Below are 15419 nucleotides of genomic sequence, written 5' to 3'. Positions count from 1 at the left end.
TCGGATTACTACATTTTCCCAGCATCTTATGTTTTATTTCAAGCCTTCTTGTGTTTAAAGGTCGATACAGCATATTAAAAAGATATTAAAAATATATAACCATTACCGGTGCAACATTATTTCTTAACTTTGACAAACCTCACTTAGAGGTTTGTCAGCTTGAGGACTGATATATATTTGTTACAGAAATTATGCAAAGCAACAATTTTCAGGGATTGAACCTCATATAGGTTGCTTTGAGATTTACATGCAAGGAAACAGTGTAACCAGATCTGCTCCTGATAAACCTGGATTAACTTTGGATCTTAATCACACCCATGGTTGACTCTTGACCACACATTAATCAGTCAAGTGTCACAGTCTGAGACCAAGAACTGGACAGCACAGTGGCGCAGCTAGTAGGACCGCCACCTCACAGCGCCAGAGACCTGGGTTCAAATCTGACCTCCGGTGCTGCCTGTGTGGGGTTTTTCACTTTGTATCTGAAACCACATGGGTTTCCCTCGGATGCTCCAGTTTCCTCTCTCACCCCAAGGATGTATGGATTGGTAGGTTAACTGGCCACTGTAAATTGGTGTGTAGGTGAGTGGTAGAATTGGTATTGGTATTGGTTTATTATTGTCACTTGTACCGAGGGTACAATGAAAAAACTTGTCTTGCATACCAATCGTACAGGTCAATTCATTACACAGTGCATTGAGGTAGTACAGGGTAAAAACAATAATAAAATACAGAGTAAAGTGTCACAGCTACAGGGAAGTGCATTGCAGGTAGACAATAGGGTGCAAGGTCATAACAAGGTAGATTGTGAGGTCACGAGTCCATCTCATCGTATAAGGGAACTGTTCAATAGTCTTATCACCGTGGGATAGAAGCTGTCCTTGAGCCTTGGTGGTATGTGCCCTCAGGTTCCTGTATCTTCTGCCTGATGGGAGAGGAGAGAGGAGAGGATGACCCGGGTGGGTGGGGTCTTTGATTATGCTGGCTGCTTCACCAAGGCAGCGAGAGGTATAGACAGAGTCCATAGAAGGGAGGCTGGTTTTCGTGATGTGCTGGGCTGTGTACACAACTCTTTGCAGTCTCTTGCGGTCTTCGGCAGAGCAGTTGCCATACCAAGCCGTGATGCATCCAGATAGGATGCTTTCTATGGTGCATCGATAAAAGTTGGTGAGTGTCAACAGGGACATGCCAAATTTCTTTAGCCTGCTGAGGAAGTAGAGGTGCTGGTGAGCTTTTTTGGCCGTGGAGTCTACGTGGTTGGACCAGGACAGGCTATTGGTGATGTTCACTCCTAGGAACTTGAAGCTCTTAACCCTCTCAACCTTGACCTCAGCACCGTTGATGTAAACAGGTGCATGTGTACCGCCCCCTTTCCTGAAGTCAATGACCAGCTTGGGGGGGGGGGGGGGGAGGGTGGGATGTGGGTGGAAGTTCGGGGAATGCGGGGAGAACAAAATAGGATTAGTTTAAGTGTGTAGTTGGTGATTGGCATGGACTCAGTTAGCTGAAAGGTCTGTTTCTATTCTGTATGACTCTGTGACTCTAATAATTAAAGGCTCTGTATTGAATGTGTCTATGCCGTGTAAGGAGGTAGGAGAATTACAAGCACAAACAGAAGTATTTGGAATATTGTGTTCAGTTTTGGTCACCCTGCTTTAGGTAAGAAGCCATTAAGCTGGAAAGAGCGCAGAGAGATTTATGAGGATGTTGCTGGGACTCGAGGGACTGAGTTATGCAGAGAGCAGGCTGGGATTTTATTCACTGGAGCGTAGGAAAATGAGAGGCGATGTTATAAGGATGTATGAAATCATAAGGGACGTAGATAGGGTGAATGCGCACAGGATTGGGGAATCAAGAGCGAGAGGGCATAAGTTTGGGGTGAGAGGGGAGAGATTTAATAGGGACATGATGGGAAATTTTTTAACACAGAGGGTGCACGGTAGTGTGGCGGTTAGTGTAACGCTATTACAGCGCCAGTGACCCAGGTTCAATTCCTGCTGCTGTCTGTAAGGAGTTTGTACCTTCTCCTTGTGTCTGTGTGGGTTTCCTCCGGGTGCTCCAGTTTCCTCCCACATTCCAAAGACGTACGGGTTAGGAAGTTGTGGGCATGCTACATTGGCGCCGGAAGCGTGGTGACACTTGCGGGCTGCCCCCAGAACAATCTACGCAAAAGATGCATTTCACTGTGTGTTTCGATGTACATGTGACTAATAAAGAAATCTTAATCTTATGTGGAACGAGCTGCCAGAGGAAGTGGGTGAGGCAGGTACATTAACAACATTGAAAAGACACTTGGACAGGTACATGGATAGGAAAGGTTTAGAGGGATATGGGACAAACGCAGGCAAATGGGACTAGCTTAGATGGGAATCTTAGTCAGCATGGACCAGTTGGGCCGAAGGGCCTGTTTCTGTGCTGTATGACTTTAGGACTCTGTGACTCTCAGTCCTGATGAGCCATTGATCCAGCTCCCTTTAAGAGAACTCATGCACAGCGGCATCCCAGTGCTGCCGCAGAGACTTCCTGGCATCTTATTTCCTCCTGGTGATTCACCCCTCATTTATTTTCCTCCACATTCCCAAAATGATCTTTGCTGCAGGCTGTCCCCAGTTTACAAACGCCTGACTTAGACTTAGAACTTAGAACATAGAACACTACAGCACAGCATAGGCCCTTCGGCCCACAATGTTGTGCCGACATTTTATCCTGCTCTAAGATCTATCTAACCCTTCCCTTCCACATAGCCCCCTATTTTTCTATCATTCATGTGTCTATCTAAGAGCCCCCTAAATGTCCATGATGTATCTGCCCCCACAATCTCTGCAGGCAGTGCGTTCCACGCATCCACCACTCTCTGTGTAAAAAACTTACCCCTGACATCCCCCTCATACCTTCCTCCAGTCACCTTAAAATTATGACTTATGGACACCCCTACATATGAACAAGCTCCTGTTATATTATTAAATTCAAAAGTCCAACGTACATACATACGTTCGTTCCTACAAGCTGCAGAACCAGTTTCCTCCTTCTCCACTTGTAGTAATCATTCTTTCTTATCAGTCTAATGTGCGTTTGATGCCATTCATGACAATATTGTGGAGGTCTGGTTACCACACCGAGTGATTATTGTGCCATCATAGACAGACTTGACTCAAGGATATCGGTAAAAACGGAACCCATTCACTACCCGAGAGTGGCCTGTCTCTTACTGTTTCAAGACGTGTTCATGTGTTGAGAACATATCACTTCCTGCTTGCAGATTGTGGTGGCAAGGAGCCAAGCTTTGTTTGGACCAGATGGAAGGGTATGCTTGGTGTCCATGGAATTTTGAGCAATCTTCTCCTGATCTCACGTCACGCCCTCATTGTTACTGTACTGCAATGTTGTGTTGGTAGCTTGAATACGACCAAATCTCACCCTAACAGTATTTGCCGTTCGACGCATCATCCTCCGCAAGAAGCTTTAGCGCCTCGACTTGCGTTTCTGCTTCTCCACCACCTCACTCTCGTCGTCACTGGGCGTGGGCGGTCTCCTGATGACTTTCTTCTCCACCTTGTATTTCTGCTCCCCGACCTTGGGCTCTGCCTTCACCAGGTACTCCCCATTCTGGTAGGTGATGGTGACAAACGTCTTGGGGTAGGTGCCGTAGACTCGCCGGAGCTCGTCCTGGAGAAAGTCGGGCAGCTCCCTCCTGGGGCCGTAAATCTGTTCTATCTTACCCCAGTGCAAGTCGCCCCTTAGGGTGGAGCCTTCAGGCCAGCCACCCGTGACGAGGGAGGGCTGCTGGGGGAAATAGCCGCCGTATGGGTAATAGGGTGGATACGGGTACGGGGCCGAGCTTGCAGGTGACGGGAACCAGAATGGAGACATGTAGGGAGTTCTGTAGAAGTGATGGTACTCTGTATATTTCCCTGCTCCTTCACGCTCAAAGTTTGCGTCCACCATGACGACGGTCAGCGGCCGACTCGAGAAGTTGTGCATCTGAATAGGAGGCAGCACCAAGGCTTCTGTTGGCACCGTGACCCACCAAGGTGCGGGATGTCCATAGGGTCCCGCAGCTGGGTACATGTTTGAACTCGGCCCTGTCTCTGCGCCAGCGGCTCAGTCCATAACTTGGGGAGTGAGGGCGCTGGCGATTGCCTCTACTGAAACGTTACGATGCTGGCTGGCATCAGCTTTCTGTTCGCTGTGGAAGGAAAGGAAAGCTGTGTTTTTTCCCCAAACTTCACGGTTCGTTCGACCAACTGAGCCCCAACCACCTCCCTCCCTTTATTCCATGTCCCACCTTCCTCTCCTATCAGATTCCATCTGCTTCAGCCTTTTGTTACTTCCACCTCTCACCTGCCAGGTTCTGACATCATTCCCACTTCTCCCCCTTCACCCCCCTCACCTGGATCACCTGCCAGCTCTTGCTCCACCCCTTCCCCCCACCTCTTTATACTGGCCATCTCCCCTCCTTCTTTCAGTCCAGATGGACTCAACACGAAATGTCGACTATCCATTTCCCTCCATAGATGCTGCCTGACCCGCTAAGTTCCTCCAGCTCTTTGTGTGTTGAGTCTCAACTGTACAGTTTTCTCAACCACATTTGCAATGTGCGCAGTTGTATAAAACTTGCCTGAGCATTACTTTCATCCTCTTAATACAAATTAATTTATTAAAGCCTTTCAGGATTTTCCAAAGCACTTCTCAGCCCAAAAAGTACTTTTTAAAGCAAGCTCCTGTCACTATATAGAAAGCATTCTTGCCTTAAATAGGTAACCAATACACTAAGACGGATGACATAGATATTTTGCACAGATTTCCATTCCCATTCACTGACATGAGGAGGAAGAAGGCAAGGTCGATCATTTTATTCACTTATTTGAATGTTTGCATTTATTTATTTGCATTTTAATGTCATTGATTTTTTATTTGAAATAAATTTAATAAATTTTCATTCCTCCTCTTTTATATTTCCATTCCTGGAACGTAAGAGATTGAGGGGTGACCTGATAGTATATGAGATCATGAGGGGCATAGGCAGGGTGAAAGCACATAGTCTTTTTCTCAGGGAGGGGGTGCCAAAAACAAGAGGGCATAGGTTTAAGATCAGAGGCAAGAGATTTACAAGGGACATCAGGGGCGGCTTCTTCACGCAAAGGGTGCCGTGTGTTTGGAATGAGCTGCCAGAAGTAGTGGGTGAGGTGGGCACATTAGCAGCGTTTAACAGCCATCTAAATAAGTACATGGATAGGAGGGGTTTAGGGGGCTATGGGCCAAACACTGGCAACACAGTCGGCATGGACAAGTTGGGCCAAAGGGCCTGTTTCCATGCTGTTTGACCTTATGACTCTAAATGTCCCTGTGTATTAGAGACATTCAGAGATAACAGAGTTTATACCTGGATAGGTACATGGATAGGAAAGGTTTAGAAGGATATGGGCCAAACATGGGCAAATGGGCTGAGTTTAGGTGGGCATCTTGGTCAGCATGGATGGGTTAGGCTGAAGGGCCTATCTCCATGCTGTATTACTCTATGGCTCTATAACAGGAGGGACAGCTCTGACCACAGCTGTCAGGACAGTCAGGGGTTGGGTCATTTGTATAAGGTCTGTTGGTCCCTGGGGCCTTCCATAGCCTCACTGCCCAACTGCAGGATGGAAGGGCCAAGAGCAACAGGACCCGGGCATCCACACCGGGTTAGTTCAGGTGCAGGGAGAACCCGAGGTGCCAAAGCCAAGGGTCTCATTAAGTTATGTGAGGACATTGCAGTTTGGTGCGTTTTAAACAGCAGAACATTTATACATCCAACTCATATGCATTGGAATACCATGGAGCTTCCTAAGAACATAAAGCCACCCTATAAATGCATGGTTGCCACATCTTTAAAAGTCAAATAGTGAAGCTCAATTGTAAAAGAAATTTTCAAAGGGAATCCTATCGTATAGAGTTAGGAGGGAGGAGAGGGACAAATGTAGAAATATGGGAAATGGAATGGATCTGATGGAGGATCCAGCATCTACAATGGAGAGGGAACAAATTCAGAGTCAAGTTTATTATTACTGACTTATGGGTCGTGAAATTTGTTGTTTTAATCCTCAGTTAAAGGTAAACGAAGGCACACTGGAATTATTGGTTTAGAATTTGAGGTCATTGGGTTCATAGCAATGGAGATGGATAAACTAGGAGAACTGAATGAGTGATGGGAAGAGTGGAGGGGGAGACAGTGCAATCAAGGTAGCTATGGGAATCAGTGGGCTCATATCCTCTGGAATGCAGATGTTGAGGCCAAGAAAGGGAGTGGAAGAGATCCAAGTCGTCCAGTTTATTGTCATGGGCGCAAGTACGGTGAGGTACGGGTACAATGAAAAACTTGCTTGCAGCAGCATCACAGGCACGTAGGTACAGACAACACCCAGAATTATACAAGTCAGTGAAGAAAGGAAAAAAGTCTGAGCAAACACAAGATCTTAGTGCAAAAGAAAGACACAGAGACTAGTTCACGGTAGTGCAAAAGGTGGTCTGTAGTGTTCCATTGCTGAGGTAGGGGTAGGGTCATGCAGGTCAGTTCAAGAACCTGGTGGTTGTAATGAAGTAGCCGTTCCTGAACCTGGTGGTGTGGGACTTCAGGCTTCTGTACCTCCTACCTGATGGTAGAAGCAAGAGGAGGCCGTGACCCGGATGGTGGGGATCCTTGATGATAGATGCCGCCTTCTTGAGGCAGCGCCTCCTTTAGATGCTGTCAGCGGTGCGGAGGCCTGTGCCTGTGATGGACCAGGCTGTGTCCACTACTCTCAGCAGCCAATGGAGATGGCCTGTGAAAAGATGAGAGCAGGACAGTCCAGGGCAGGAGCAAGAAGCCACACCAAAACATTGTATCCAAAAAAGGGCGGATGGAGGATGAAGTAGAGAACGATCCATGAATCCCACAGAAAGGTCGGCACAGCTTGCACCTGTACATTTCCATAGCAACATGTTAAGGGAGGAAGCACATAGAATGGAAGGAGGAGCAGTTCTGTCTGGGAACTGCCTCACACAAGTGGAGGAGCATTAGTTCGGCCTGCATTTCAGGGCCTTCAGACCATCCTGGTGTGGGATAGAAGTGCGGACCCACCCACCTGTCTCATCACGCTCGTTCTGCCCCACCTTTGGAAGAGTCTGTGGTTCCTAAATCGGCCTCATCCGCCACCTCAGAACCCAGAGAGCTGGAGAGGAAGCGTCATCCTTGATCCTTAGGGACTGCATAAGAAGAAGAAAACGTCTATCAAAATATGACTTTAATTACAGTACCGTGTGTGGTGTTGGACTCCACTTGAAAGGAGGGATCTGAGGTTGTAGTCTGGCGATGCAGGGGTGTAGGTCATAGAGAGATTCACCAGGATCTAAAGAAAAACTTGGTATTTGTTTATTATTGTCACTCGCATCGAGGTACAGTGAAAACTTGTCTTGCATACCATTCGTACGGATCAATTCATTACACAGCGCATTGAGGTAGTACAGGGTAAAAACAATATCAGAATACAGAGTAAAGGTTCACAGCTACAGGGAAGTGCATTGCAGGTAGACAATAAGGTGCAAGGTCATAACAAGGTAGATTGTGAGGTCAAGAGTCTATCTCATTGTATAAGGGAACAGTTCAATAGACTTATCACCGTGGGATAGAAGCTGTCCTTGAGCCTGGTGGTATGTGCCCTCAGGTTCCTGTATCTTCTGCCTGATGGGAGAGGAGAGAAGAGAGAATGACCCAGGTGGGTGGGGTCCTTGATTACGCCGACTGCTTCACCAAGGCAGCGAGAGGTATAGACAGAGTCCATTGAGGGGAGGCTGGTTTCTGTGATGTGCTGGACTGTGTCCACAACTCTCTGCAGTTTCTTGCGGTCCCGGGCAGAGCAGTTGCCATACTAAGCCATGATGCATCTAGATAGGATGCTTTCTATGGTGCACCAATAAAAGTTGGTGAGTGTCAAAGGGGACATGCCAAATTTCTTTAGCCTGCTGAGGAAGTAGAGGCGCTGGTGAGCTTCCTTGGCCGAGACGTCTACGTGGTTGGACCAAGACAGGCTATTGGCGATGTTCACTCCAATGAACTTGAAGCTCTCAACCCTCTCGACCTCAGCACCATTGATGTAGACAGGTGCATGTCACCGCCCCCCTTTCCTGAAGTCAATGACCAGCTCTTTTGTTTTGCTGACATTGAGGGAAAGGTTGTTGTCATGACATCATGTCACTAAGCTCTCTATCTCCTTCCTGTACTCCAACTCATTGTTATTTGAGATACGGCCCACTACAGTGGTCTCATCTGCAAACTTGTAGATGGAGTTAGAGCAGAATCTGGCCACACAGTCATGTGTATAGGGAGTAGAGTAGGGGGCTGAGGACGCAGACTTGTGGGGCACCAGTGTTGAGAATAATCGTGCTGGAGGTATTGCTTCTATCCTCACTGATTGTAGTCTGTTGGTCAGAAAGTCAAGGATCCAGTTGCAGAGGGAGGCGTTGAGTCCCAGGTCTCGGAGTCCGGTAACCAATTAGCTAATATTTTCAATGGAATAATGCAGATTGTGGGGCAATATGACTGTGTTAAAAAGATGAAAGGATGAGGCAGGTAGACAGAAACCTGTGGTTGCAGGACCAAGAACAAGAGCATGTAGATAAAGGATTAAATATAAAAGATTTGAGAGAGGGCAGGAGAAATCTCTCATGCAGGGGAGCTGCAAGACTGTGGAATTCACTTCCAGGCTTGTGCCCGAGGCTGAGACTGTGTCAGCATTCAAGGTTAAATTGGTGAGGGTTCGCAGATGAAGGAGAGGCAGTTGAACAGTGGTTGGGCCAAATGGCTTGTTTCCATGCTTGAAAATCAGTGGCTGGTGTAGCCTATACAACCAGAGGACAGAGGGGAACTAACATGGGTGTGCCAGCAATGTGCTTACAAGGAGCTTTAACTCATGTATGTCTTGTGTGACCAGTCACCACATCACCTCAGTGAATGCATTACATAGCAACATGCATCACTTGATAGGCCATGGCTTGTCTACTGTCTGGTGATGTTATAGGGAAGACCCAATTGCACCGGAGAGGTGCAGAGGACATGCATGAAGATATTGTCAGGACTAGAAAAAAAATCTACCAGGGAAGATTGGATAAATAGGGAGAGTTTCCTCTGGGGCGGTGGAGACTGAGAGGTGTATAAATCTAAGAGGGGCCTGGACTGATTGAACAGAAAGTACATATTTCCCTTAGCAGAGGGTCACAGACAAGGCAACAGAGATTCACAGTAACTAGTGGAAGGATTAGAGGGAAGATGATAACAAAGAACGTTTTCTCGCAGAGGGAGTGGTGGTCGGGAAGTCACTGCCTGTTAGGACGGTGAAGAAAGAAACCCTCACCACAGTTAGAGTCCTAGAGCTATACAGCAAAGAAGCAGGCCCTTCAGCCCAACTCGTCCATGCCGACCAAGATGTCTATCTGAACTACTCCCATTTGCCTACATTTGGCCCATATCCCTCTAACCCTTTTCTATCCATATCACTGTCTAAGTACCTTAAAATTGTAATTTATACCTGCCTCTACAGCTTCCTCTGGCAGCTCGTTCCATATACCCACCACCCTCTGTGTGGAAAAGTTGCCCCCAGGTCTCTTTTAAGTCATTTCCCTCTCACCTTAAACCTATGCCCTCTAGTTCTAGACTCCCCTACCCTGGGAAAAAAGACTGAAGCCATCCACCTTACCTCAGCCTCTCAGTATTTTATATATCTCAGTAAGGTCACCTCTCAGCCTCATACGCTCCAGGGAAAGAAAAGGTCCCAGCTTATCCAGCTTCTCCTTATAACTCAAGGCCAGTCCCAGCAACATCCTCGTGAATCTTCTCAGCACCCTCTTCAGTTTGGACAGCACTTGGATGTATAGTTGAAGAGCTACAGCGTAGATAGTGAATCTTTGGAATTCTCTGTGCCCAGGGATGGTAAAGGCCAGATTATTGGACATATTTCAGAATCAGATTTATTATCACTGACATATGTCGTGAAATTTGTTGTTTTGCGGCAGCAGTACAGTGCAAGACATAAAAATCTATAAATCACAAAAGTAAATAAATAGAGCAAACAAAAGGAATAACGAGGTAGTGTTCATGGGTTCATGGGCCGTTCAGAAATCTGATGGCGGAGGGGAAGAAGCTGTTCCTGAATCGTTGAGTGTGGGTCTTCAGGCTCCTGTACCTCCTCCCCAATGGTAGTAATGAGAAGAGGGCATGTCCCAGATGGTGAGGGTCCTTAGTGATGGATAGGTGGAGAGAGATATATTCTTTCCAAATATTCAAAAGATCGAGGAATTGAGGGTTATGGGGAACTGGCATAGAAGAGGAATTGAGGCCAGCATTGATCAGTCAATACTACCTTGAATGGCCCACTCCTACTCCTATTTATAGATTTATGTCTCTGCACTGTACTGCTGCCGCAAAACAACACATTTCACGTCATATATCAGTGTTAATATACCTGATTGTTCTTGTGCAGGGCTGCAGACCCGATCTTGGAATGTGGGCTTGGGCTAGTTAGTAGCTTTTCAACCAGCATGGAAACAATGGGCAGGATGGCCTCCTTCTGTGTCAAACATTTTCCCTGATACGGCACAAAGAGGCCATTCAACCCATCATGCTTTTCTGCCTCTTTGAATTGGAATTGGAACTGGTTTATTATTGTCATTTGTACCGAGGTGCAGTGAAAAACTTGTCTTGCATACTGTTCATACAGATCAGTTCATTACACAGTGCATCGAGGGAGTACAGGGTAAAACAATACAGAATGCATAATAAAGTGTCACAGCTACAGAGAAAGTGCAGTGCAGGTAGACAATAAGGTGCAAGGTCATAATGAGGTAGATTGTGAGGTCAAGAGTCCATCTTATCGTACTAGGGAACCGTTCAATCGTCTTATAACAGCGGAAAACTATTTCCTGGCCAGTCCCATTCCTTCACTTTCTCCCCCGTTCTTTGAAAGTCTTTCTTCTTCAAGTACCGGTCCTTCGGTAACTTACTGCTGGAAATGTCCTCACCAGCCTTTTGCACATCTCCTTCTAGATCCCAAAACTTGCATAAAATAATTGCATAAAATGATTTCTTTTTGGAAAATTATCTTATAGCTCTTCAGTTTTTCTGCATGCGGTGATAACTCTATTATTCCATCAAAGCCATTCATAATTTTGAACACCACATCTGTTCTGACAAGAGAATTGTTTCATCTTCTGCACATAACCAGAGTCCCCCGTAAGGTAAGCGGCTGAAGGATTCAGGAGAATATTTTTCACCCAGATAATGATGGGAGTCTGAAACTCAGTGCCTGAAAGGGTCGTGGAGGTAAAAACTCTTCATGCTTCTGATTAAAGGTGACGTGAGGGGCAAGCTTTTTTTATGCAGAGAGTGGTAGGTGCCCGGAATGGGTTACCAGAGGTAGTGGTGGAAGAAGGCAGTTTGGTGGAGTTGAAGAGGCTTTTAGATAAGACACATGAATATGAAGGGAATGGAGGGATGTGGATGATACACAGGAGGAGGACATTTAGCATAAATTGTCGTTAAGGTCGGCACAACATTGTGAGCCAAGGGGCTTGTTCAGTCCTGTCCTGTTCTATGGGTATTGGTATTGGTTTATTATTGTCACATGTACCGAGGTACAGTGAAAAACTTGTCTTGCATACCGTTCGTACAGATCAATTCATTACACAGTGCATTGAGGTAGTACAGAGTGCATTGAGGTAGTACAGGGTAAAAAAATAACAGAATACAGAGTAAAGTCTCACAGCTACAGGAAAGTGCATTGCAGGTAGACAATAAGGTGCAAGGTCAAACAAGGTAGATTGTGAGGTCGTGTCCATCTCATCGTACAAGGGAACCGTTCAATAGTCTTATCACCGTGGGATAGAAGCTGTCCTTGAGCCTGGTGGTACGTGAATGTCAGCGAACGTCAGGGACCAAGATCTAGAAAGTAGGATAAGGCCCGAGATTTTTTGGATGGCAAAAACACGATGTTGTAAATTTATTTTATTTAATATTTGTTCTTGGGATCTCGACATCACCAACAGGGCCAGTATTTACTGTCCAACCCCAGCTGCCCTTGAGGAAGTGGTGGTGAACTACCTTCTTGAACCCTTATAGTCTTTCTGGTGAAGGTTCTCCCACAGTGCTGTTGGGGAGGGAGTTCCAGGATTTAGAATTAGCAGCGATGAAGGAGCAACAACATATTTCCAAGTCAGGATGGTGTGAGACTTGGCGGGGAGTGTTCCCACGAAGCCCTTGTCTTTCTCAGTGGTAGAGGTCATGGGTTTGGGAGTATCTGCAGTGCGTTCTGCAGATGACACAGACCACAGTGCGTCAGTGGTACAAGTCACTGAGCCTGGCCTTAGCACCATTCTAGTAAATACCCCCTGTGTCCTCTCAAAGGCTTCTGAAGGAGGGTGCCCAGAATTGGACACAATGCTCCAAGTGACCCCCAAACAGTGGGTATAAACAAATTCCTTTCCGTATGAATACAGCAAACTACAAACAAGAAATAAAAGCGGAATTATAGACTACAACCCTGAAAAATAATTTTCTCTTTCTCCCTCCCTCCATGCACTAATTGTGAATTACTGCCACAGTGCAACACTGAGTCAGGACAATTGCACAATCTTCAAACACATGATGTTTCTGGCAACAGGTTAGCAATATAAGGTTACCTGACCTCTCACTTCCTAGTGATTGACGGTGTGTGGGAGTCTCAACTCCACCTGATGGTATCTGTTTACAAAGAAACTGGAGGTTGCACTTGGAAACTCAAAGGCTGGTTTATGGAATTTTTGTTCCTTAAATGAAGGAAGCTATACCTTCAAAAGGATCATAAATATTTTTTTAAATACTTTGATCTTTCTGAAGGGGGAAATGCCAAAATAAAAACATCCGCTCCACATTAGCAGTCCTAACCTGCGTTCTTCCTTCCTGTACATTCCCTGAATTAAAAACTCAGGTAATTAAACCACTCTATTCAGTGATTTTATTTTCTAATAACGCAAGATATATTAGTTGATTTGATGAGAAGAAAATGGTTAATGCAGCGTGAAGCGGAGATTGAGTATCAGCGCTCGAAGTATAACTTACCTGGGTGTTTCACGCTGAGCCAGACGAACTGTGGAGCTGCTCCGGAGAATATGTAGCTGGTCGCTGGGGAGGAGGCTGCTGTAGAGCCGGGCGCTGTGTTCCCAACGCCAGCCCCGTCCCCCAGCACCAACCCTGTCTCACTTCACACACTCTCGGGCCAAACTGACCGTCGCATCCGTTGCTGTGACCCTGTAACTAGGCGGGGTGGGAAGAAAACAAGGCAGGGAGAGAGGTTCAAACTGAAGGAGGGAGGGGATAAGCGAGAGTGAAAGGCATGAGAAAGGCAGGAAGGAAAGTTCTGAGGCGAAGAAAAGGGGAGAAGGAACTCTGTGGTGCTAATTTACAACTTTAAAATGACTCAAAGCAGTTCAGAGTCAATGAAGTACTCTCTGAAATGTGATCACGGTGGGAAAGGGGACATCCACGTTGTGCGCAGTAAGCTCCCACGCACAGCCAGATCCAAAGTAATAGAAGCAGGCCGTTCGGCCCCTCGTGTCCAGCCTAGCATTCAATAAGATATTTTACCTCAGCCACATTTTCCTGCACTAGGAGTTAGTGCTCTAGGAGTTAGTGCAGGAAAATGTAGCTGAGGTAAAATATCTTATTGAAGGCTAGGCTGGACACGAGGGGCCGAACGGCCTGCTTCTATTACTTCCTTCGATTCCCCTGATATCTACAAATCTACCTCTGCTTTGAATGTATCCAGCGACTGGACCCCTAGGGCAAAGTATTCCAAAGAATCACCAGTGGCTTTGCCAGGGGTGGTGGTGCAAGCAGACACAATAGTGATATTTGAAAGCAACACACAAAAAAATGCTGGAGGAACTCAGCAGGTCAGGCAGCATCTTCGGAGGGAAATGAACAGTGGACTTTTCTGGTCCAGACCCTTCGTCAGGACTCCCGGCCAGAAACGTTGACTGTTCATTTCCCTCCATAGATGCTGCCTGACCTGCTGTGTTCCTCCAGCACTTTGTGTGTGCGTTGCTCCAGATCTCCAGCATCTGCAGTCTCCCTTGTGTCTCCAGTGGTATTTAAGAGACACTTAGGCACATGAACTGACAGGGAGTGGAGGGATATAGACCTCGTGCAGGCACATAAGTTTACTTTAAATTGGCATCATGGTTGGCACAGACATCCTGGGCTGAAGGGCCTGTTCCTGTGCTAAACTGTTCTATGATCTTTCCTGAGCACAACTGTAGAGAGTTGTCAAGCTATGATCTAACCCTTGTTGTGTACAGTTGAGGTAGAATTGCCTCCAATCCCCAATCCCATTCCCACTCTGACCGATCTGTCTGTGGCCTCCTGCACAACAAGGCCCAACAAAAGCTTGAGCGACAACACCTCAAGTTCTCTCTGTGCATTTTTCAGCCTACCAGACTCAATCACAAGTCTCCCACTTCAGGTAACTGGTTCGTTCTTTCTGTCTGCATCAGAACTGGGCATTTCTGCCAGTCAGCCATTTGAGATTTTGGCCCAGTTTTCCTCTCTCCATTAGTATAATTCTGGCTGTCTGGCCATATCCTACAGCCCTGCCATTAGCAAAGCATTGCACAGCAAAGATAAGATAAGATTTCTTTATTAGTCACATGTACATTGAAACACACAGTGAAATGCATCTTTTGCATAGAGTGTTCTGGGGGCAGCCCGCAAGTGTCGCCACGCTTCCGGCGCCAACACAGCACGCCCACAACTTCCTAACCTGTACGTCTTTGGAATGTGGGAGGAAACCGGAGCACCCAAAAGGAAGTACCATCTGATTCCAACTGGCATGTGAACTTACGTATCACTTATCAGAGATATTCCCCTTGTTCTGTGCTCCCCTCCCCACCTTCTCTGCTTCTGAAAGTTAATTTGTTTTCTTTCTTTCACAATTCTGATGAAGGGTCTCAGACCTGAGATGTTAATTTTATTTCCCTTGCCACAGATGCTGCCTGACCTGCTAAGCGTTTCCTGCACTTTCTATTTTTATTTCAGATTTCCGGCATCTGCAGGTTGTTTTCAATTTTCTCCCTCTTTTCCTATGGCCTCAGCTAATGAAGGAAAATATCCCACATACCATTTAACCCACTTTATTGACCGGAAGAAACAAACAATCTGCTGGAACAACTTAGCAGGTCAAGCAGCATCTGTGGGGGGGGGGGCAGAGAGGGTGCAAGGAATTGTCGATGTTTGGGTCAAAACCCTGCATCAGGACAGATGCAGAGCCCTGATGCAGGGTCTCAATCTGAAATGTTGGCAGCTCTTTTCCCCCTACAGATGCTGCTTGACCCGCTGAGTTCCTCCAGCAGATTGCTTGTTGCTCCAGATTCCAGCTTCT

At 46.5% G+C, this 15419-nt stretch overlaps 1 protein-coding gene across 3 annotated transcripts; it reads right to left on the bottom strand.

Annotated features, from left to right (window-relative positions):
- Positions 1 to 651: 651 nt before the first annotated feature.
- Positions 652 to 13335, bottom strand: LOC127576889 (uncharacterized). 3 transcript variants are annotated; one of them, XM_052027709.1, is made up of 4 exons: positions 13103 to 13335; positions 7101 to 7221; positions 3418 to 4186; positions 652 to 1203 (listed from the first exon to the last, which is right to left on the bottom strand). In XM_052027709.1, exon 3 carries the CDS (start codon positions 4066 to 4068, stop codon positions 3463 to 3465), a length of 606 nt encoding a protein of 201 aa, XP_051883669.1. In that variant the 5' UTR covers positions 4069 to 4186; positions 7101 to 7221; positions 13103 to 13335; the 3' UTR covers positions 652 to 1203; positions 3418 to 3462. The 3 variants fall into 3 exon arrangements, with proteins under 3 accessions (XP_051883669.1, XP_051883668.1, XP_051883670.1); XM_052027708.1 differs by having other exon boundaries at positions 652 to 4186; XM_052027710.1 differs by having other exon boundaries at positions 652 to 4186; positions 7129 to 7221.
- Positions 13336 to 15419: the final 2084 nt, after the last annotated feature.

The sequence above is a fragment of the Pristis pectinata genome, chromosome 12 (assembly GCF_009764475.1).
Source record: "Pristis pectinata isolate sPriPec2 chromosome 12, sPriPec2.1.pri, whole genome shotgun sequence".
NCBI classification, from domain to species: Eukaryota; Metazoa; Chordata; class Chondrichthyes; order Rhinopristiformes; family Pristidae; genus Pristis; species Pristis pectinata.
The sequence above is the reverse complement of the archived record's forward strand: the minus strand, read 5'-3'. Positions and strand labels throughout refer to the sequence as shown.